At 31.9% G+C, this 22,337-nt stretch overlaps 1 protein-coding gene across 2 annotated transcripts in view; it reads right to left on the bottom strand.

The window, feature by feature from the left end:
• Window positions 1-3,701: 3,701 nt before the first annotated feature.
• The window catches only part of LOC106791593 (guanine nucleotide-binding protein G(o) subunit alpha), a 31,407-nt gene continuing 12,771 nt past the window's right edge, over window positions 3,702-22,337 (bottom strand). For both annotated transcript variants that reach the window (XM_014757317.1, XM_014757318.1), the window contains exons 4-10: window positions 16,373-16,415; window positions 14,576-14,717; window positions 12,253-12,413; window positions 7,507-7,635; window positions 6,870-6,999; window positions 6,000-6,153; window positions 3,702-5,770 (exon numbers count right to left, since the gene is read on the bottom strand). In XM_014757317.1, the coding sequence (XP_014612803.1) occupies window positions 5,583-5,770; window positions 6,000-6,153; window positions 6,870-6,999; window positions 7,507-7,635; window positions 12,253-12,413; window positions 14,576-14,717; window positions 16,373-16,415 (947 nt within the window). In that variant the 3' untranslated portion in view covers window positions 3,702-5,582. The remainder of the gene's footprint in view (window positions 5,771-5,999; window positions 6,154-6,869; window positions 7,000-7,506; window positions 7,636-12,252; window positions 12,414-14,575; window positions 14,718-16,372; window positions 16,416-22,337) is intronic.

Genomic DNA, 22,337 nt, shown 5'->3' on the forward strand with positions numbered 1-22,337 from the left:
TTGGCTCAGTTCGATGTAACACTACATACATATCTACATATAATACATACGTATATATATACACACACATATTATCTATAAAGACATATTAATATCTCTCTCTCTCTCTCTCTCTCTCTCTCTCTCTCTCTCTCTCTCTCTCTTTCTTTCTCCCTATATATATATATATTATCGACTACTATGCCTAAAAAAATTCTAGTAAATGAGTAACGACGCGGGTAAGTAGAAAGAGAAAAATACAATAGAAAAGAGAAGATTTGAAAGAAAGTAAAGAAAGAAAGAAAGAAAGAAAGAAAGAAAGAAAGAAAAATAGAAAGGAAGGATGAAAGGAGGAAAGGATGAATAAAGACAGGTACGAAAAAAGTCAATTCAAATAATCGTACTACGATAAAAAATCGAACAATAAAAATCAACAATATGTATCGTTCGATATTGATCCTATTTTTTTTTTGTTCAAAAATTAGAATCAATCGCGAATCAGGAAAATTAATATAAATATCTTTTCGTACATTTTCGATATACCTAAATGAAACCAAAAATTCTAATAAACAAACAAAAATATCTAAACGTTAAATAGTTTTTTTTGTTTGTTATCAATAAGAACGAAATATATATATATATATATATAAATGGAAACAAATAATAGTTTCTAATCGATAAATAATAAATAAACTAATCGATCGAGTCTCGTTTCCTTTCCATTCCCTTCCCCTTACCACCCAACCCTTCACCAATCTTTTCATCCTTTACTTCTTCTTTTTCTTCCTTTTCTTCTTCGTATTTCGATTAAAATCGAACGGTATTATTCTTCTTCTTCGATATTACGATGTTTCATTTCTTTCTTCTTTCTTAATCTTTTTCCCTTTTTTTCTTCGAGTTTTCTTTTCTTTTCTTTATCGGGCGTAACCCACCTTTTGGAAACGTGTATATGCCGATAAAAAGGTAAGAAGGCTCACGCCGAGATTCAACAAAATTGATAAGACACGGGTGAGCTGATAGGTATACGCGTCTTATTATCTTCATTATTTTTCTTCCTTTCTTTTTTTTTAATTCTTCTTCTTCTTCTTCTTCTTTTCATTTATTTATTTATTTATATTTTCTCTCTTTTTCAATGCGCGAATTCTTGATTTTTTTCTTTTGTTTTTATATTAATAAAACATGGAATGTCTTATGGAAATGCGAATGAGATCGAGAAATGTGAAAAAGGTCAAAGTTACTTTCACTCTCGTTTAATCAGAACGCGCGTGTATGGGGTGTGTGGTCCCCTCCCCCCATCGACGCATAAAAATGATTTATCTAGGAAAACAGAGATTTTTTTGATAAAATAAAATGACACACAAAATAGAAAAGTTTTGTTCCAGACGATATATAAAAAAAAAAAAAAAAAAAGACAAATGTTCTATTACGATCTTCTCCAACCATGGAAGTATTTTCGATAGATCAATATGATTTTAAAATAATGATATCGATTATGTGACGAGTCAGATCGCTATAGTTTTTCTTCACAATTATACATTTTTTCGCATTTACACAGAAACATTGTTTAATACCAGATTCACATAAGTACCGATAATTATGCCAGTGTGGACTAAACCAGAAAAAGAAAAAAGGAATTTTATGATTTATTTGATATTGAAATTACTCTTCTATTATATTATAAAATAAATGAATATAATTTTTCGACTTACGCCAACACTATCATAATTACCGGGACGTTTATTTTCGTAACTTACAAATTAATAAATAATCTTTATAAATTTTGGGGTTAATTTTTACATTCTCTCTCTCTCTCTCTCTCTCTCTCTCTCTCTCTCTCTCTCTCTCTCTCTCACTCTCTTTCTATTTTATTTTCTTCTAATTCCTGTTCTCTCTCACGCTTTCTTTGAAAACAGGAGAAATTTCAATTACTCACAAGTTTTCTGTCAATTTTTTAATCACCATCGTCCTATTTGTTCATTACCTTCGTTTCCTCTATCGTTGTTATTTTCTTCTTACTACTCACACACCCACTCACTTTCATTCTGATTCACACAATGTTTTTTTTTTTTTAATCATTCTCTCGATCTTTTTTTATACACATACATTTATGTATTTTTATTTAATTTTATTTTTATTTTCTCTCATCTCATCTCATCTTATCTCGTCCCACATTCAAACGTTTGCCGTGTTAATCGAACCAACGCAAAACGAGATTCGTAAAACACGTTTTTTTTGTTCTGACTAGAATCGTGAGTTCATCGATATAACTTTCTTTCGAATTTTTCTCGTTTTTTTTTTTAAAGACAACGATGATATCGATGGTAACTCGTTATACGATGATATCTCGATGAAAGAATCGAACGTCCGTTTATTAATTTGATTATTTCTTTTTTTTTTTCATCATTCAAACCGTTCAGTTATCGAACATAAATATGTAATAATATATAGAGAATACGTCTGTTGGGTCAGACGAATGTCCCATATTTTCTTTGCACTTTGCATATTTTTCATATTCTCGAATATAAAAAATAAAAAGAGAAAAAGAAAAAAAATAAATGCAACACGTGAAAGAAAAAAGGAAATTTACGGACGAGCGAGTCTAACATTACACAACGGTACGTCGTCGTATTTTTTTGTGTTTTTATCATCATTATTTTATTTTATATCTTTTTTTTTTTATTTCTTTCTTTTTTATTTGTAATAAACGGTAACTATACTTTTTCTTATTTTTTCCCTTTTTCCTTTCTTTCTTTTTTTTTTTTCTTCTTTTTTTTAATTAGCCTCATCGGCTTCTCTCACATCAGTCTCGACTAACGACTCGAGGTTTATCATTGAATTGCATAACAACGTCACTCTTTTTTTTTCTTTCATTTATAATTATTTAATTATTTATTTTATTATTTTTTATTTTCTCGTTTCATTTTTTTTAATTATCTCGACTATATAAGATATTATTTAATCTTTCTTGTTCTCTCTCTCTTTCTCTCTCTCTCTCTCTCTCTCTTACTCACTCTCTCACTCTCACTCACACGTTTTTTTATGCACATTGGCACGCGACTCATTATATTTGGTAAATTTTCTTCTTAATTAAAAGAATCTTATCTCCCTCTTCGTTCTGTCACTCCCCCCCTTTTCCTCACTTTACATATTTTTCTTTAGATGCAAATCTAATTTTCGAAAAAAGGTTTCCATTCGCCAAGGACTAGCGTCATTACCGGCCTGCATTTTTATATCTATCAATATTGTTCTTACAGTTTTTTGTCTTCACATATCTCGCAATTTAATTTATCACGGGTATTTTATTTTCTTTTTCTCTTCTTCTTCTTCTTCTTCTTCTTCTTCTTCTTCTTCTTCTTCTTCTTCTTCTTCTTCTTCTTCTTCTTCTTCTTCTTCTTCTCTTATCGGCGACTCGCTCTTTATATTTTCTTCTTCTTCTTTTTTCTTTTTCTTGTTCTCTTGAATATATCCTAAGTTCTTCTCTCAAAGTGACAAATTAGTATCCTCTCAAAACGATGAACATTAAAAAGTCACTTCTACGTACTTCGATCTTTTTGTCATTCACGAACAAATTCGGTTTTTTAGTTTTTTTATATTTATTATTATTATTATTATTATTATTATTATTATTATTATTATTATTAATATTATTATAATAATTATTATTATTATTTGGTTAATACATACACGATAAATTTTTTCTTATTCTTTTCCTTTCTTTTTTCTTTTTTTCTTTCTCTCTCACTCTTTTTTTTTTATTTTTTGTCCTGCCGATCCTGCGACAGTGCGACGTCCTGAGAGACCGAGAATCATCGAAGAAAATTATGACGAGATATAGTCCTTTCTTCCCTTCTTTCTTTCCATTCATATTTTCTTGAAATGAATTTTTTTTTCAAACGACGAACAAACGATGCCGTGTTTATAATATATCTTTTTCTTTTTTTTCTTTTTTTAAATCTTTTTTCTCTTGTTTCGTTTCGAACGAAATCCTTTTTACTTTGGTCAAAACTTTTCTGATTCCATTTCGTTCCACCCTCCCACCCCTTCTGCCTCCAACTTTTAATACGGTAATAAAATATATATAACTTATATATAAATATATATATAGATGTATAATATATATACTCGAGATAGGTGAATTAGATATTAGGATTGTGCGCGACGAAAAAATGTACATATTTGTAATATATTATTCTCTTCTTTCTTAATTTTCATTTTTCTTTTTTTTTCAAAACTTCCTCTCCGTTTTATCTCAAAATTTACTTTTAATTGTAATCTGAATCCCGTTTATGAAAAATTTGCATGATTCTGTAATAAATTGTTCTTTTAGTTTTATCTTCAACTAAACGATTACACTGTGTCGACGAGTTTGTAATAAAATGTAGGAATAATAATAATAATAATAAAAAAAAAAAAAAGAAGTAGATGCAGTTATAAGAATACGTGGTATGACGTATACATACGCGTTGTTTATGTGCATCATTTTACTCTTTCCTATCTCTCACTCTCTCTCTCTCTCTCTCCGACTGATTTTATATGTAATATTTATCTGCATATGTGTATAACGCGTGTGCGTATGCTCGTATGTGCGCGTGAACGTTGTATTTACGATAGGATAAATACGTACAAGTAATATAATATATACGGATGTGTGCATATAAAATGTGTGCATTACGATATAAATGAAAAAAAAAAAAAAAAAAAAAAAAAAAAAATAAAAAAGAAAAACAACAAATAACGAGGAAAAGCATCGAAAGCACGTCGACATTGCTTTCGATCATGTTTCATAGACATCTCATTTTATTATACTGAATCACGTTCGAATATTTTCATGTGTGCGTTTATATTTGTAATACGTGTAATATGTTAAGTATCAAGATTGTAGAGAGGATAAATGTATGTCGACGATTTCGAAGCATTTATGCGTGAATTTTTCTTTTTCTTTTTCTTTTTCATTTTCCCTCTTCGAAGTAACGTTCTTTATCATCGATAAAAGAATGAAAATACAATATGACACACGCATTCGTGAGGACAGTATACAAAATAACGTAATAAAATAAACTTAAAAAACAAAAAATGAAAAATAGAAAATAAAAAAACAAAAATATATATATATATATATTCTAAAAAATACACGAGACAGAGGAAAAGGTCTCTCTACCGACCCATTCGTTCCACGAATTTGTGCTATCAGTTTTATTTTGTTTTCCTTTTTCTGAAATGTATGATCGTAATATATTTAATCATCATTCTCGATTAATTTTAAACACACAAATCCAACTGGGGGGAATCGTGATCGAACCAAAACGAATTCTCGACTCTGACAAACGTCGCCTGTTCAATAACATCATCATCATCATCATCATCATCATCATCATCATCATCATCATCATCATCATCATCATCATCATCATCATCATCATCATAATTATCAGCATCAGTATCATTATTATCATTGTTGTAGTCATCGTCATTGTCATTAACGTCATTGCTTTTGCCACAGTCATCGTCCTCGTCGTTTTCGTTTTCGTTATCGTCGTCGTAGTCATAGTCATAGTCATAGTCATACCAATTTTGTTCGCGCTTAATATAGAATACGGATTAACCTAATAGAGTCCGCAGCCACGCAGATTATTGGCGATAATCACATCTGTGACTGCATCGAACACAAATTGAATGTTATTCGTGTCGGTGGCACAGGTCATGTGGCAGTAAATCTCCTTCGTCGTCGATTTGTTTTTCGCCTCGAATTGGGCCTGAATGTAAGCTGCAGCGTCACTGTATTCCTGCGCACCTAAACAATAACCAATTCATTTTTTTTTCTTTTTCTTTTTCTTTTTATTTCGTTTTTTTTACCCTCTTATAATTATGTATTATAATTTGTATTTTACATTATGACACCACACAGATAGAGATGAAACTTGTTGACAATAGATTAAAAAAAAAGTTCGACAATGATTTTGACACAATGAAAGTTAAATGAATATAATAAATGATAATAATAATAATAATTTGATCGATACCTGCGTACTCTGGGAAGCAAATCGTCAATGGAGACTTGCGAATTTTTTCCTCGAACAGATCCTTCTTGTTTAAGAAAAGTATGATCGAGGTATCGGTGAACCACTTGTTGTTGCAAATCGAATCGAATAATTTTAAACTCTCTTGCATTCGGTTCTGCAAAAATAATGTTAAAAAAAAACAAGTGTTTTATATTATACGTTATCATAATATGTGCGATATCGTTTAGTTGGTTAGCTTATCTTTTCGAGAAAAGGTCGAACAGTGATATATACGCGAGATTAAACCTACTATAAAGTAGATTTACAATACAATTGTGAGATCGTTTGTATGCGTGTATGTTCTGTTGTATCTATAGATCATATTCTGTGTCCATTAAAATAAGACACCTTTGACATGGAAAGAAGAAAAGGTACGTGTTAGCATCCACTAAGCAGCAACCACTCGAAATTGAATCAACGACTTCCCACGTGCAATGACCTTAACAATTGATCCCCATACTTTTTTTTCTTCTTTTTCTTTTTCCTTTTATTTTTATTTTTATTCTTCTTCTTCTTCTTCTTCTCTTCTCTTCTAATCTTTTAGTCAAAGTGCCGTTTAACTCACGAAATATAAATGCTTTCAAATAAAATATATTTACGAGATGAGACAAGAGAGAGAGAGGGGAGTAACATATTTTATTAAATTGATCATATCTTTTATAATACTATACACGCGATTACGAGAATTAATAATATATTGAAAATGATCGTTGTCAGAGAATACATTTTTTCAAGTAATTACGTCGTTCCACCATTCAAAAGATGAGATAATTCTGATCGAATATGATTTTAATTTAAAAAAAAAAAAAAACTCAAAGAATTTTCTCTTACCGTAGTCTCGTCCTCGTGCAAGACTTGATCATATTCGGACATAGCAACGCAGAATATAATCGCAGTAACATCCTCGAAACAATGTATCCATTTTTTACGTTCGCTTCTTTGTCCACCCACGTCGAATAATCTGTGAAGAAAAAGAGATAAATGAAAAATATAAGATAAGAAAAAAAGTTAAGAATAGAATGGAAGAATGAAAGAGAGATTGTGATTATAAAATTTGAGTCACCTGAAAATAATTTATTTGGAATAGTATTGCAGGAGAAATGCAGTCAATTATTATAATCGTCGAGAATGATTCATCTAACACGGTCATTCACAATACACACTACGCGTATATATATTCTTCATATCTAGGAATGTCATAGGAACGTCGTCGCGAGATTATGGGAATGAGTGAACACATTGAGGCGTCTAACAATAAGACGTGATTAATGTTATCGATTTAGTTTGACAAGAAGAAAATAAAAATGATACTTGCTTTTCTCGATCAAGAATCTTCTTATAATTCTATTGTTATAATTTATATTTTTGATTATTTTTTTTGTATTGTTGTAATATATGCAAATATATTATATATATGTTATTAAATAGTCCAATAAGTTTGTACATTATTTAAAAATAATATACTTACTTAAAATTAAGGTTTTTAAATGAGAAATGGACCTCGACGATACCAGTGGTTTTTACACGAGTCCTCAAAATATCTTGCTCCGTTGGTTGGTATTCCCTTGCACCTAATCGATCCAAGTCGTCCAGGAAGCTGTAAAATGAATTAAATTTTGTAAGCTGCTGCTATCGAATGAAATTCATTTGATAGATATTAAATAAAGACATGTCATATATATATCAAGTAATAATCTTACGGATTATATTCCTAGAAAATTAAAAAAGACATATATCTATATACATCTAAACCTATCATATACCACAAGAACACATTTTCTTTTTATAATAATAATAATTATAAAAAAAAATACTAATATTAAATCCTAGAGATAATAATAATCATTGAAATACTTTTTTACCAAAAGTGTGTGAATAAAAGATCAAAGTTCTTTTTCTACGTTACGAAAAAGTCTTGAAATAACCATCAACGTTTCTCTTCCTGTATCTTTTCTACAATAGGCAAACGAAATAAGAAAACTTCTCGTGTGACGTGTCAGACATACCTGTTTAACATGAGAAAGACAGCACGCCGGAATAGCATAATTTCATATTCGAAAAAGAGAATAAAAACTTTGGATTATACCTAAACGAGATTTTTAACGTTTAGTTTGTTGTTTTGAATTTAAGGGTGGAAGTCGATCGAAGGTAAAAATCATACGATATGCATGTATATTACACGTTCATGTGTGTATATACTGTATATGTGTGTGGAATAGTCGCGTGCTAGGGCGCGGCTCGCAACAAGTAGCCGAAGAGTAAGCCGATAGTACAAAACGAGAACTTTGTTGGCAGCTACAACTGTATAGGTAAAGGTAAATCTGAGTAACACGAGAATAGATTTTATTGATACATATATATATCTATTAATCAAATAAATTTTTAAAGAAAAAAACAACAAAATTTACAATTCAACGGGACAGGACAAGACGGGTAAAGTTTTTGGGATGGTCGTAAAAAAAATAGAATCATATAAATGTAACTTTTAAAATAAACGAACGTTTAAATATATTTATGTACGTATGTGTATGTGTGTGTGTGTGTTCATAAGTGTAAATCTGGTGTATAAAAGTCTCTGTTAAAACCATTTCCAAGATTTATATCCGAGGCAACGTGTATATCAGGATTTGGAGGTTAGAAGAACCAAGTAGCGCCATCTTTGTGGTTTATTCGCCATATTTCACGGGCAGCCCCAACGAAAGCGACGCAACGACCGAAAGAAAAAGGGGCTAAAAAGCTCGATGGAGAGGAATCATTTCACTTTGTTTATCGCCACCGAATACAATTTACTTTTATTTCAATTAATTCTTAAAGAAAAATAAAAAAGAAACCGAAATAGTCCAAGCAATATCGATGAAAAGAACAAATAAAAGAAGATAAGAAAAGAAGGAAAAGATAGGGGTGAGAGAGAGGGGTTGGTTTGAAAAGATAAAGGGTACGAGGTGAAGGGTTGAGATGGACACACGAAATAAACCTGGTTGAAAGGAAAAAATGAGTAGAGATCTCCGCTGGTATCTTGGGATCTGGATGGTAGAACTTGGATGCACAGAAAAGGAGTAAAGATAGAAAGGGATAGGAGGAAATAGGGTTGAGAGGAGGAGGAGAAGAAGGTTGTGAAGGGTGAAATAAGAAAAGGGAATATTCCTCGTTGTAGCCTGCCATCCGACTGCCAGTTATTTTTCTTTTACAACTATTACTTCGTCTTCTTCTTCTTCTTCTACTTCTTCTTCTTCTACTTCTTCTTCCCTTGAGGGGTGGTGAGCTTTAGATTTTGACGGAAGTAAGAGAAAGATAGGGAAAGGAACAAAGGTAGAATATAAAGATAGATGGAGAAGGGGTGGTGATGGTGGAAGTTGGTGAAGATGAAAAGAAAAAAAAGAGAGAGAAAGAGGTAGAAGGAAAGAGGAAAATAGGGGAGGGAGGGAGGGGAAGGTTCGCGGCGGAACAACGTCGGCCATCTTCCCTGTCACGTGACACGGGCGTGGCGTGACGTCATCGCCGATCAATACGACAGAGAGCGAAGGATAGAGAGATAAAGAAAGGAGGAAGAGGTTGAGGGGTTGGGGGAGGAGGTGAGCAGGAGAGAGAGAGAGAGAGAGAGAGAGAAAGAGTAGGTTCTGTGAAACACACTCCGCATAACGTCCATCCTTTTTTAATTCATCTCCCTACTCTTATTTCGACCCCCTTTGTTTCGCCTCAAATTCACCGTGGCTTTCCACCCCAGCCCTGAACCCCAAACCCCCTCTCAAACCTCTATCCACCAGCAGTCCATTCTCTGACTCGTCGACTCCTTCAGGAAATTCATATTATAAGCGAGCTTTTCTGCCCTACTCCAATAGTAAAGCTTTACGGTTCCGCTTTCTGACCAGGGACACTGTCTCGCGGCCACAGCTTAAATATGCAGAGGGTGGGTGTATACGTATATATATATATATGTATATTTAAATATCTTCTAGTTTCATTATTAATTTCCAAGCTTCTTCGATGTTGAATAAAATCATTGAAAATTGACAAACATACTTAGCTGTTTGATGGATTTTACACATTTTTCATAATTAAATTGGGTATTAAATATATATTTTTAGTTATATACAATTATTTTCTACTCGTGTTATTAAATTACAAGCTTTTTCATTGTTAATAAAATCATCGAAAATTCAATCTAAAACACGAAGTTAACAGAGTTGTAATTTTGCGTTTAATGTTTCTATTAAATAAATTGAAAATTAAATATTTTTAATATTATTTCCAATTAAACTAATGGATACTATTTTACGTTTTATACTTATTTTTGTTTTCTTTCGTTTTTCTCCAATTCTTCTTTTCTTTTTCTTTTTCTTTTTCTTTTTCTTTTTTTTCCTTTCTTTCTTTCATTCTTTCTGACGCACGCGCCAGGTAGGAGGTTTCTGACGTTTACGTTGAAAAGTCTTTAGGCGATGCTGATGCAGTACTATCGACGAAGTTTCTTAGAGGGTGAAAAAGAGAAGGATAGAGAGAACAGATAATCTCAAAGTTAGGTTAAGGGTAAGAGTAAATTACCGATACCTTCCTTTCCCACCCTTCTAAAATAACTGTCAGCAAAAATCTACGATACGAAATGGGTTGCGAATTTAGTCTCGTCTATACGACCCTAACTAAGGTCAGGGTTGTCCCATTCTTTTGATGAAAAGTAAAAAAAGAAAAAATATTAAAAAAGGAGGGCACCGCAGAAAACAAAAAAAAAATCGATTCCAGGATCGAACATGGCGTTAAAGATTTCTCGATCGGAATCGATTGTATATTTTACTATAGAAGAATAATTTGATGAATCAATTTGATATATCTTTTATTTTAAATAAATGAATAAATAAATAAATAAATAATAATAATTACGATCCACACACATATTATAAAACGTCACTTAATACGTGTCATCTAATGATCATACAATATACATTTTAACGTCATACACAAGAACGTACGTACGTACGTAGGTACGTTTGCGTACCTGCGTAACACGAGCTTATTATAAACTCCACCCTAAAATCAATAGTCAAGTAGCTAACGCACTACAAAAATATCCTCACGGGGGACGCGCAAGCTCTGCGTATTCCAAAGAGAGAGAGAGAGAGAGAGAGAGAGACAAGGAGAGGGATTTATCCTTCGGAGAACACTTTCACCTCGTCCCTGCCTACGCCTTTGTCGTTGGAAGTCGATGAACCTTAGAAACAACGATACTAACAACGACGACAACGACAATGTAGACAATAGCCCAGGATTTATTCTTAACCCTTCAAATAGATCGACTTCGAAAGATTCAAAAGCCCCATTTCTTAATTCCTTCGTTTATCTATTTCGTGATCAGGTTTCGTTTTTATATATCGTGACTACCACCTTAGGTGACTTGTTCAATTTTCTGGTAACATGCAATAACCCGTGTTGTGACTCCTATAGTTATACCTCTTTTCCTCAAATATACGTCGATTTTTATTTCTTCTTATTGAAATTATTTTTCATATTTTTATATTGCTATAGAGAATTATTTTTCTCCCTTTTTTCTTTTTTTTTTAATATTATTGAATATTCATTTAATCACAAACTGTAACTTTTATCAAATTGTAATTTATTGGACGATTCGAGAAAAGTACTATGAAGTTTTTCGAATAAAAAATAGAAGGACAACAAAAATAAAGAAACAGAAGAAGAAGAAGAAACATTTTTTTTCTTTCTTATGTATAAAAGATTACACACGAGCTTGACCGAGATGAGTTTGAAACCTGGAGTCGAGTAGCGAAAGATGACAGATCGATTTCACTGAAAGTTTAACAAAATCTTAAAGAGAGAAAGAGAGAAAGAGAATACGGCGCCTTTCAGTCTACACGTTCGGCCTGTTTCTTCACTTATGTTAGTTCTCTAGACGAGTTTTGCGTTCGCGTGCGCAAGAAGAGCTTTTGCATATCTAATTTTCCGATTTGCATAATATGAAAACAGCTGGAATGTTAGCTAGGATTGCGAGTAAGCCCATTTTTACCAATTATCAACTTAGATCAAATCTTTACTATTAAATGAACTAATAAACATTTGTTACCAACAAATATATGTAATTTGAAACAATTTTTAACAATTACCATAGATTAGACTAGAATTTTTGGTTATCCTAATGTGTTAAATTGTATCCTTGAATGAATACAATTGTAAAGATGTGAAAGATAATAATCGATTAATGTCAACTTACTATTTGGCGGAATCGTTAAGTTGATACTCATTGCTCCTTCCAAAACATCCTTGGACACCATTATCAGTCCAGAGCCTTTTCATGGCCATTAAAAGTTCTTCACTAAATGGTTCGGTGTCTTCCATTCGTTGGATTACATCGAACACCATTTTGGCGTCAGTCTGAAAAATTCAAATGTGTATGTAATCAAATGAAAAAATATTTTCAAATTGATCAGTCGTGATGAATAATTTATAATATATTTAATTAGTTAAATTAAAATATTTATAAATCGTAATATAAATTGAAAAATACACGAGGGAGGGGTTTAAGTAAAAGGGTTAAGTAAAACGCAGTCAAATCTATTAATACAAATTAAGTCAGGTTCATTTTTTATCTATGAAATAACGAGATCACATGCTCCCTCAGATAGCATTTGATTAATTCATACTCATCTTTAGAAAGAGAAGGAGAGAGAAAGAAAGATGGAAAGCATCTGAATCGAGTCATACTCCCTAGTGTAATATTTCATTACTGAAACATTAGACAATGTCTGACGTTTTTGATTCTAACGTCGACGAAATAAGAGAGTGTACGTAATAAAGATAATACACCCAAGTGTCGTCTTATGGATCCTGAAGTAAGAATCACTTCTTTTATTTTTCATTTTTAAATTCTTTTAAACCTCGAATAAACAGAAAAGTCAAAAGAATAAGAAGGAAGTTTTCTCAGAGCTTTATTTCCGGTGTGATAAATATTTCTTACAGTATAGAAGAAAAAAAAACATTCTAGGCCCACCTTACGTTCAAAGGAAAGAATCAAATTAATTGTGTTCAATCGTTATAAGTATATTAATCATTTTTTATTAGTTTTCTTTTTTTTTTCTTTTTTTTTTTTCGTCAACATTCGGTAGAGATTTCCTTCTCCGTTGATTTAACACTGAATGCTTCCTTCATAAGATAATCGACGAACCGTAGCAAATCGCATGCAGGATGGTGCTTAACAGCATGCTCTTCGGAGCAAGGCCAATCTCGAGTACGTTCGTTTATTAAACTATGCTTCCTTAACTAACTATAATATCGTTATCGCCATTTCTCTGAGTACTTCTTTTTATCTTTCTCTTACATTTTATTTTCGCGATATTGAATAAAAAAATCGATGCCAAAAGTGATCCCGATTATCTTATCGTGCGAAAAAAGTCTAATTCATTCATTCATTTATTATTATATCTATAATAGGATTACAAATTGTTCACATCATTATTCTTTTGATTCAAAATTTATCCAATCAATTTTGATTCCACATGAATTTATTTCTCATGGTTGTTATGTTTTCACTGTATATATGTATATATTTAAATAAGAACTAGATTCCTAATGGTTAAAAAACATTTAATAGAAAAAGAATAATGGAACGTTCACTATCACATTATATTTTTATATACGAGGCAGATATTGTTTAGATTATCCATAAAGATTTAATATGAACACAATTATCGATCGTTTGATATAATATTATATACCCGAACGATAGAATGTGTTACTACATATGCATGAATATAATATATATACATATATTAACAAAAAAAAGAAAAAGAAATCAAATTATTAGCTTAAAAAAAAATGTAAAGCAACCACCGATCGAAGTTTCAGTTTAAACCAACCCCCTATATATATATATATATATTTCAACCCCGGTTCTCTCGACATTCTTCAAGCGCAACGCTCGTGAAGGATGCCAAGCCGACGAGTTAATTATTTTCTCACCTGTTGCGGCTCGTATACGATTGTCATCGCTCCTCGACATCGTTACTTTTTTCGAGCGTGATATTTTAATTGACTTTCTAAATTCTCGTCGATTAGTTTTCTTAATTATACTATTGAGTAGACGAAAAATGTCTAACATAAGCTCGCAACATTCAAAATATATTAGCTTCAAATGTTTCGCGGAAAATATAATCGAATTATTGTTTGTGTTCGTTCGTTTGTGTGTGTAAATCGTTTAGAAATTTTTAACTCGTTTTGCGTAATATATACGCATGGGGGGGGGTGAGGGATGATTCGACAAGTTTTCACCCTCAACATAGAAACAATTTCTCTTTTTACTGGCCAAATGTTTCTTTGATTTTTTTCACGTAGCCTGGGCAAACTTTTCGATTCAAACACAAAAAACAATTCGATGACCATCAATTGAAATTTTGAATTGATCGATAGATTTTCTAACGAGATATTAGTTGGATAGAATATTTTCTTGTTTTAATAATTATATTAAAGAATGTTCGTACCTATATATATATATATATATATATAGAAAAAAAAAATGGTTATTCTTATGACTTACATACCTCTCTCTCGTTGGTAGAGAAATTTAATCCGAGTGTTGGCATCGCTCTGAGAATAGCAACGAGTGATTGTATCGTGTTGCTATAAACGACGGGTCTGTACTGTTTGAAGTCCTCCGGCGTAAAACCGCTTTCGTGAATGATTCTGGAAAAAAAAAGATAAAAAAGAAAAGATTGAGAACGCAAGATAAGTATATTGAAGAGAACAAAAATACGATTCTTATTTAAACGGATGTATGTATGTATATATGCATATGTATGTATTTATTTATTTATTTATTTATTTTCTCGGACTCGTATTGCAACGTTAAATCTTATCTCCCGAAGAATATATTACAAGTATTTTCTAAAACAAGATTTAAAATACTTCAAACAAATTTTCACTTCGATCTATCACAACACAAATTATAATAATAATTATTTTTCTTTCTATTAATTCTCAAAGAAAAAAGAAAAAAATGTTTGAATCACGCACCACACAAAGGTATGATTTAAATTATTCGATCAAACGTCGACGCAACAACAACAACAAAAATAAAAAAAGATATGAAAAAATAGGTAATAGATTAACAACGCAATGTTTAAAAATTTCGTAACGAGTACCAAAGGTAAAAAGTAATTCTACGTAGAACATGAAACCCATAAAGAAACGGATTCGTTCGTAGAAACAGAAAAGACATAGATCGAGTTTGGTGAGAGGAAATGAGATAAAAAAAGAAAAGAAAGAATGAAAGGAGAGGGGGTTCATGGTATACACGCTAATCCACTAACCATAGTACGTGGTGGCTTTGAGTTTATGTCTCGTTTCTAACATAACTTCCTATCTCTTTCACTCATTCTCACTCTTTGCTTATGTATTTGATGTGAATGCGCTCGCGCACGTGTTTCACACAGCTGCCCTTTAAAAGCGTAATGCTCTACGGTTTTCCCCATATCGTTACGTGCAAATATCGATTTTGAAGCACGAACTAACGAACGAAGGGCAACAGTTTGCTCTTATAAACTTGCCATGTATTTTTTTTTACATACACATATGTACGCGTATATGCAACATAATATATGCATATATAATAATATGATATTATAATAGGGCTTATTTACAATATATACATACATATACATTACATATATATATATATTCGTGCATTATTATATTATTGAATAATTTATTAAACTATGTTATATGCTGTAATAATTTTATATAAAAAATAAATATATATTTATTAATATACAATAATAATTAATATTAGAAAAGAATTTAATTAGAAAAATATATGGGGATTTGTGTGAAAAGTTCCACGTGGTGTTTTTAAAAACTAAATATTTAATCCGTGGGAACGAAAGTGTAATGACACGCGTGTTAGAGAAATGTTCTCCCATACATGAACCTATATTGTTTGTCACGCGTGCGAATAACTCTTTGTAAATATTACACTTCCGCGAGAAACAAAAAGGAAAGCAAGTAGAAAAGGAGATACATGAAAAACTTGAAAAGGAAACTTTTTGTCCTAACATCATCATCATCATCATCATCATCATCTTTACAACTATTTTTTGGAAAAAAGTAAGATAAAAGATTGATACATTTAATATACCTGTACGTGTTAGTATGTTATAGTATATGAACAAACATATGTGATCGAATCAGGAAAAAAAACCGGAAGTTTAGTGAACACGTCGAAGGAGGGAGGGGAGGGAGTGATCAACGGGATTAAAATAATTAGGTACCATACACACACAATGTGTTAGATATAAATATTATATAATAATAATATAAACGAATATATTTATAATACTCACTTCATCTGTTTCACGATGGTACTCTTGCCGGATTCACCAGCTCCTGGAAAAAGAAAGTAAAAAGAGAAAAATATATAGAAAGTAAGTAAGTAAAAAAGAAGAGGAATGAGAATATTACAAGATACCACAGAGGGAAACGAAATTATGGGTCGGGAACGAAATCGAAAAAGTATTTACTTCCGATAGACCGTAAAATACTTATATAAATAGACTATTTCCCCAGACCTAGAATACTTTTCTTTTCTTTTTTTTTTCTTCTTCCCATCTATCTGAGCATCCTCTTCTAGATGGAAAGCAATCAAGTGTCTGGGGGGAATAAGGTGAGAGGAAAATAAAATAAAAAAAAAAGGAAAGAAAATCTACTTCTCTTTCCTATTTACTATCCCTATTTCTCTAACTAATTCTCTCCCCCCTCTCTCTCTTACTCTTATTTACTACTACCATCTCTTTCTTACTAACTTCATTTCTCTCTCTCTCTCTCTCTCTCTCTCTCTCTCTCTCTCTCTCTCTCTCTCTATCTATCTATCTTTTTCTTACTTACTCCTATTTTCTCCTCCTGTTCTATCTTTTCTCTTTCACTCATACTCTCACTTACTCACTCATTCGTTTATTCACTCACTCTCTCTCATCATGATTACTCATCTTTTCGTTTTTCTCTCTCTGGTAATTAATCTTTTTGTCTTTTTCACTTTATATATATTAATTAAACTCTTTCTCTGTTTAACAGTAAGATTTGTCCTCTCGTTTTCTCTCACTTTTACTCTCTTTCTCTCTCTCTCTCTCTCTCTCTCTCTCTCTCTCTCTCTCTCTCTCTCTCTCTCTTTACAATGTTTATCGCGGTCGAACGAAATGTGTCATTTTANTCTCTCTCTCTCTCTCTCTCTCTCTCTCTCTCTCTCTCTCTCTCTCTCTCTCTCTCTCTTTACAATGTTTATCGCGGTCGAACGAAATGTGTCATTTTATAACCGGATATGACATGCCAACGGAACTTGCTTTTCCTGCTTACCGCAAGCCTCCCCCTCTTTTAAAAGCTCTTTCAGCTTAAGTAGCCGCCTATAATAGCTACTCGTGGCTGGAGCAGTTTAATATCGACCGAATACACGGTGACTTGAGAGTGTGTATGTGTTTCGTCCTTTCCTTTCCTTTCCTTTTCTTTCCTTTCTTTTCCTTTACTTTACTTTACTTTACTTTACTATGTTCTGCTCGTTGACTACCAACACCACCACCACCACTACCACCGTGTACATACTGTGATACACGGAGTCTGCACAAACATGTGAAAGAAAGAGAGAACAAAATAAAATAAAAAGAACTTTGGTGGGTGGGGGAGGGGGAGGGGGGAAACTAGAGCCATCGTTTTTCGTGACGACAACGATGTGATCACTTGTTATCACTTCACATGGAAAAACATGAAAAAGACTCGTGTAAATACCTGGATTATGTGTCCCTATGGAACACAGTGTTTCTCAACTTACAAATATTTATCGTAAACTTGCAAAATGTTATACTTTTGCTAAAGAAAGTAATTTAGTTTAAATAAAATATATTCGTATGTGAATTGTGTTTTGAAACACTATTTTTATATCTCGAGAAATATCGCGGTAAAAATTATTTCCTATTGTTTTTTTTTGTTTTTTTAATAAGCATTACAAAAAAAACAACGTAAATAAAATGTACAGAATTGTTATAAACATTTGAATTATCTTATTAACAAGACGGAATATCATTTCAAATCGTGTTAAATGTGAATGTGATTCTTACGAGAGGTGAGAACATTCTGTTGGATCATCGATGTGTATAAACGTTAACTGATAGATAGATAAAAAAAAGAGAGAGATAGATAGAGAGAGAGAAAGAGAGATAAATAGAATGACAGATAGGGGGGAAAAGAAGAGATCGATCGATTAATAATTCGTAGATTTCTCGTTGGAGGTAGACTCCTGGTGCTTACTCACCCTTAACCTCGCCTGCGTTGTGAAAACGATCGATCGAGGTCTCGGCTGCTTTGCCAACTTAATGTACAGAATAATTTTTTTCTTTTTCCTCTCTCTCTCTCTCTCTCTCTCTCTCTCTCTCTCTCTCTCTTTTTTTTCTTTATTTTTTTTTCCTACTCGATAATATACCATTGTACCTATACACATGAATATATTTACATGTCATTCATATACATGACGCGACGTCCTACCGCGAACGTGTTTTAACATTACATTTCTTTTTTTCTCTCTCTCTTTCTTTCTCTCTTTCTTTCTGTCTTTCTTTCTTTTTATTTTTTTTACCTAAATAAAAAGACCACCACCTTCAATTATCGTTCACATTAAAATTACTATCTTATGTTCTTTTAATATTATTATATAGGAATTGTGTTGTTACATCAAATGGTGTTTAATTTACTTCAGAAAAATATATAACGTGTCTTCAATTACACATTTTTCAAATTTATACTAAAATTTTCTTTTTCTTTTTCTTTTTTTTATATTATACAATATGTGATTTAACATATTTCATTGTATTCCTTCCCTCGCGTGTATAATTTTACTTTGTGAGATAAGTATAAGATATATTTTAAATAAAATGTCATAGTAATCGTAGGACGGTTGAAATGCTAATAAATACAAATGTCGTAAAATTATCCTCCCACGTGTCGTGTCGCGTCCATGCTTTTACTTTTTTGTTTATTATTTTATTTTACAACCCCATCATCAACATCATCATCATCATCATCATCATCATCATCATCCCTTTTTTTTCCTGTCTTCCTAACTGTCCTATTTTTCTGTTTCTCTCCCTCGAATTAAATATGCGCATACCTTAGATACATATGGTGTGCATATGCAACTCGCACGAGTATAACGCTTTTATACATACGTATCAGGAAAAGAGATCTATCCTAGCTCGAACTAGTTTATTTTCAACTCTTTATAGTTCGTGTTACCCATCGTGGATATCTACAACAATGATGTGGTCGTGGTCTACTTTACTTGGACGACTTCGAAGATCTATTAGCTTGGATCTCTAAACTTTGTACATTAACTTTTTTTTCTTTCTATTTCCACGAAAACCAATCATTAATATTTTTCTTTTTTTTTTTATCTCTAATTGCAAATCATCGCATATTATTTTTCTTATAATTACAAATAATATTACATTGCGACAAAACTTCTAATTCGTTATACATTTTATACTTGCATTTATGAAAAAGGAAACCATCCATCACAGTAACTCACATGAACATAATAAATTAAATATCCCATAGTATTGGAGAATGAAAAAATCATTATTATTATACTGCAAAATACTTAATTATACAACTTCTTAAATTCCTTATTTTGCTGCATTGATATCGCGTTGAATTAAAATAATAATTCCCATTAAAAATATCTCAAATCGTTAAATGTTATAGACAATATTCAATGCATCACATGCATATAAGATTGGTATGTCATAGGTCAAAATGTCTCTCCCCTTTCCCCTTTCTACTCCTCCTCTTCTTTTTCTTTTTCTTCTTCCTCTATGCAACGAAGGTTAAACCGTTTCTTAAAGGTCAATACTAATTTGCTAAACTTGCACGAGATGTGTTTTATTTGAAATTTCAGGAAATTGATGTACATCGAAAATTTAAGAAATAGTTATCTTTTCATCTAACAATAATCGCACGATATCACGATAGTAATCTAAACACCACACGCATATATTATGAAAATATGGATACGCATACACACACACACACACAGACACTCATCTCGTATACATGCCTATACGTGAACGTGGAAGCTGTAACACACGTTTTTACGTGTAATTATCTGACAACCCACGCAAAATGTTTCTATACGATGACGCTATTTCGTTCTCCTCTGGTTTAGTATTTTACGAGCACGAACGACGATGAGTAGAATTTAACGAGCTAGAACGAAAATTTCAACGAGTCAAATCGCTTAGGGACTGGCAAACGAATTTAACGTTCAATGTATTTTACTTAGGGGGAGGAGGAGATTCCATCAGTGTGATTATATTTTATATTGTAAATATGTGTAGAAAAAAAAGATCGATTGACGTATCGTTAACGTCATATTTCTACTCTTACAGGACATAAATGTTTATGGATACTTTTTCTTGTCTCTATACGTGTTTGTGTATGCATGCATATGTGGCCTTTTAGTAAACGTTTTATCATGGGACAAGAGAAACTACAGTCTTTTTTCTTTTCTTTTTTCTTTTTCTTTTTGGATCTCCGATAAAAGAAGGAGAGGAAGAAGAGAAGAAGGTAAAACACAAGGAGGTCATTCAGATCGCGTGTTGATGCACTTTGTGCCAAGAATATACTTCCTTACACCTGTTCTATGCGATGACAATAACGACACGAGACTACGTTGTCTAGTTATTATAGTGTATACCGAATTTTATCATCTCAACGATCTTTTTATCTTATAGTAAAGAGAAGGATATAGAATATAGATAAGAAAAGCGAGAGTTTTACTGTGTTGCTTCTTATTTACACACCATAATAACTGTAAACGTGCAATTTTATAAATATACGTCAAATAAAATTCACATATAATAATTATAATAATAATAATAAACATATTATATATAATTATTATCTATGCACTGTGTCTGTGTGTGTGTGTTTATCATTTAATATTCAATATTTAAATCGATTTCGTAACTCGTATTAAATTGCAAAATAATCTAAATTCGTTCGAAAGACCCAATTATTATTATGCGACCGGTTAGGATACAAATAGGCGCATGCATAAAATTATCGGTAGGTTTTAGTATTTAATACGAATGCATTTATGGTACACACGAGATAAATCGTTAACGTAATAAAAATGTCGTAAGATAGTGAATAGTGTAAGATCGAACCAACATTGGAAGGGAGGAGAAACCAACTCTCCTCGTCGATTTATCTCTGTATAGTAAAAGCCAATGACCTTGTTCACAGAAACAAGTATCGATCCACGTTTCGAGTTTAACATTTTAACACTAGAATCACTTACACAAACCAGTCAAAATTGACTGATGTTAAACTAGAGCCAGTCTTTTCTCTATATTCCCATATTCATTTTTCTTTCCTTATTTATTTTCTAAATACGCGAATATGCTTAATATTTAATATACATTTTTTATCAATATATTATTTTAATGTTTAAAGAAAAAAAAGATCATTTCTTTAAAACAACGTATGAGCTTAGAGAAAAGAAAAAACCAGTTATTTCAACTGGTTTAATCAAAAATGAACGTACAGTAATTGTATCATCTTTATAAATATGTATAATATCTTATTATGCATTTATTTAAATATCATTCATCTACATACACAATTCTACTATCAAATACTTGTGTGTCTTGGCATTTCTTCTCCCATTTATGTTTTCGTGTCCCTTTCCTTTTAACTCATATTTCCAAAAATGGTAATCCCACGTTGGAAACTATTTCTTCGAGTTTAATTGGCGTTTAGAGTATTACGAAAGTGATACTCAAGAGAGAACGTAGAGAAAAAGTATTTACATGTAATTTATTTATAAATACATCAAATTAGACTTGGGATTAGATTTTTATGGTAATGATGACATAACGGTGTCCTACAATTTGCGTGTTTCAACGTTCGTTAATCTTCGTTAAGTCGTTGATGATTACGCGAAAGAGTAAGAAAGAAAAAAAATAGAGAAAAAGAGAAAGATAGAGAGAGAGAGAGAGAGAGAGAGAGAGAGAGAGAGAGAGAGAGAGAGAGACGAAAAAAGAAAACGTAAGATACACGACGCGTTCTTTACAAGTCCTGAGTACTATTAATCCGATGGAAATACATGCTACATAAGAAAAATAAAAAGAGAGAAAAAGAGAGAGAGAGAGAGAGAGAGAGAGAGAGAGAGAGAGAGAGAGAGAGAGAGAGATAGAGCATAACATACGGCGTCGAACGAATGACGTCACTGGTTACATCAATAAACAGGACCCACATTTCGCCACT

The sequence above is a fragment of the Polistes canadensis genome, unplaced genomic scaffold (genome assembly GCF_001313835.1).
Source record: "Polistes canadensis isolate GaletaPanama2010 unplaced genomic scaffold, ASM131383v1 scaffold_322, whole genome shotgun sequence".
In the NCBI taxonomy this organism is placed as follows: domain Eukaryota; kingdom Metazoa; phylum Arthropoda; class Insecta; order Hymenoptera; family Vespidae; genus Polistes; species Polistes canadensis.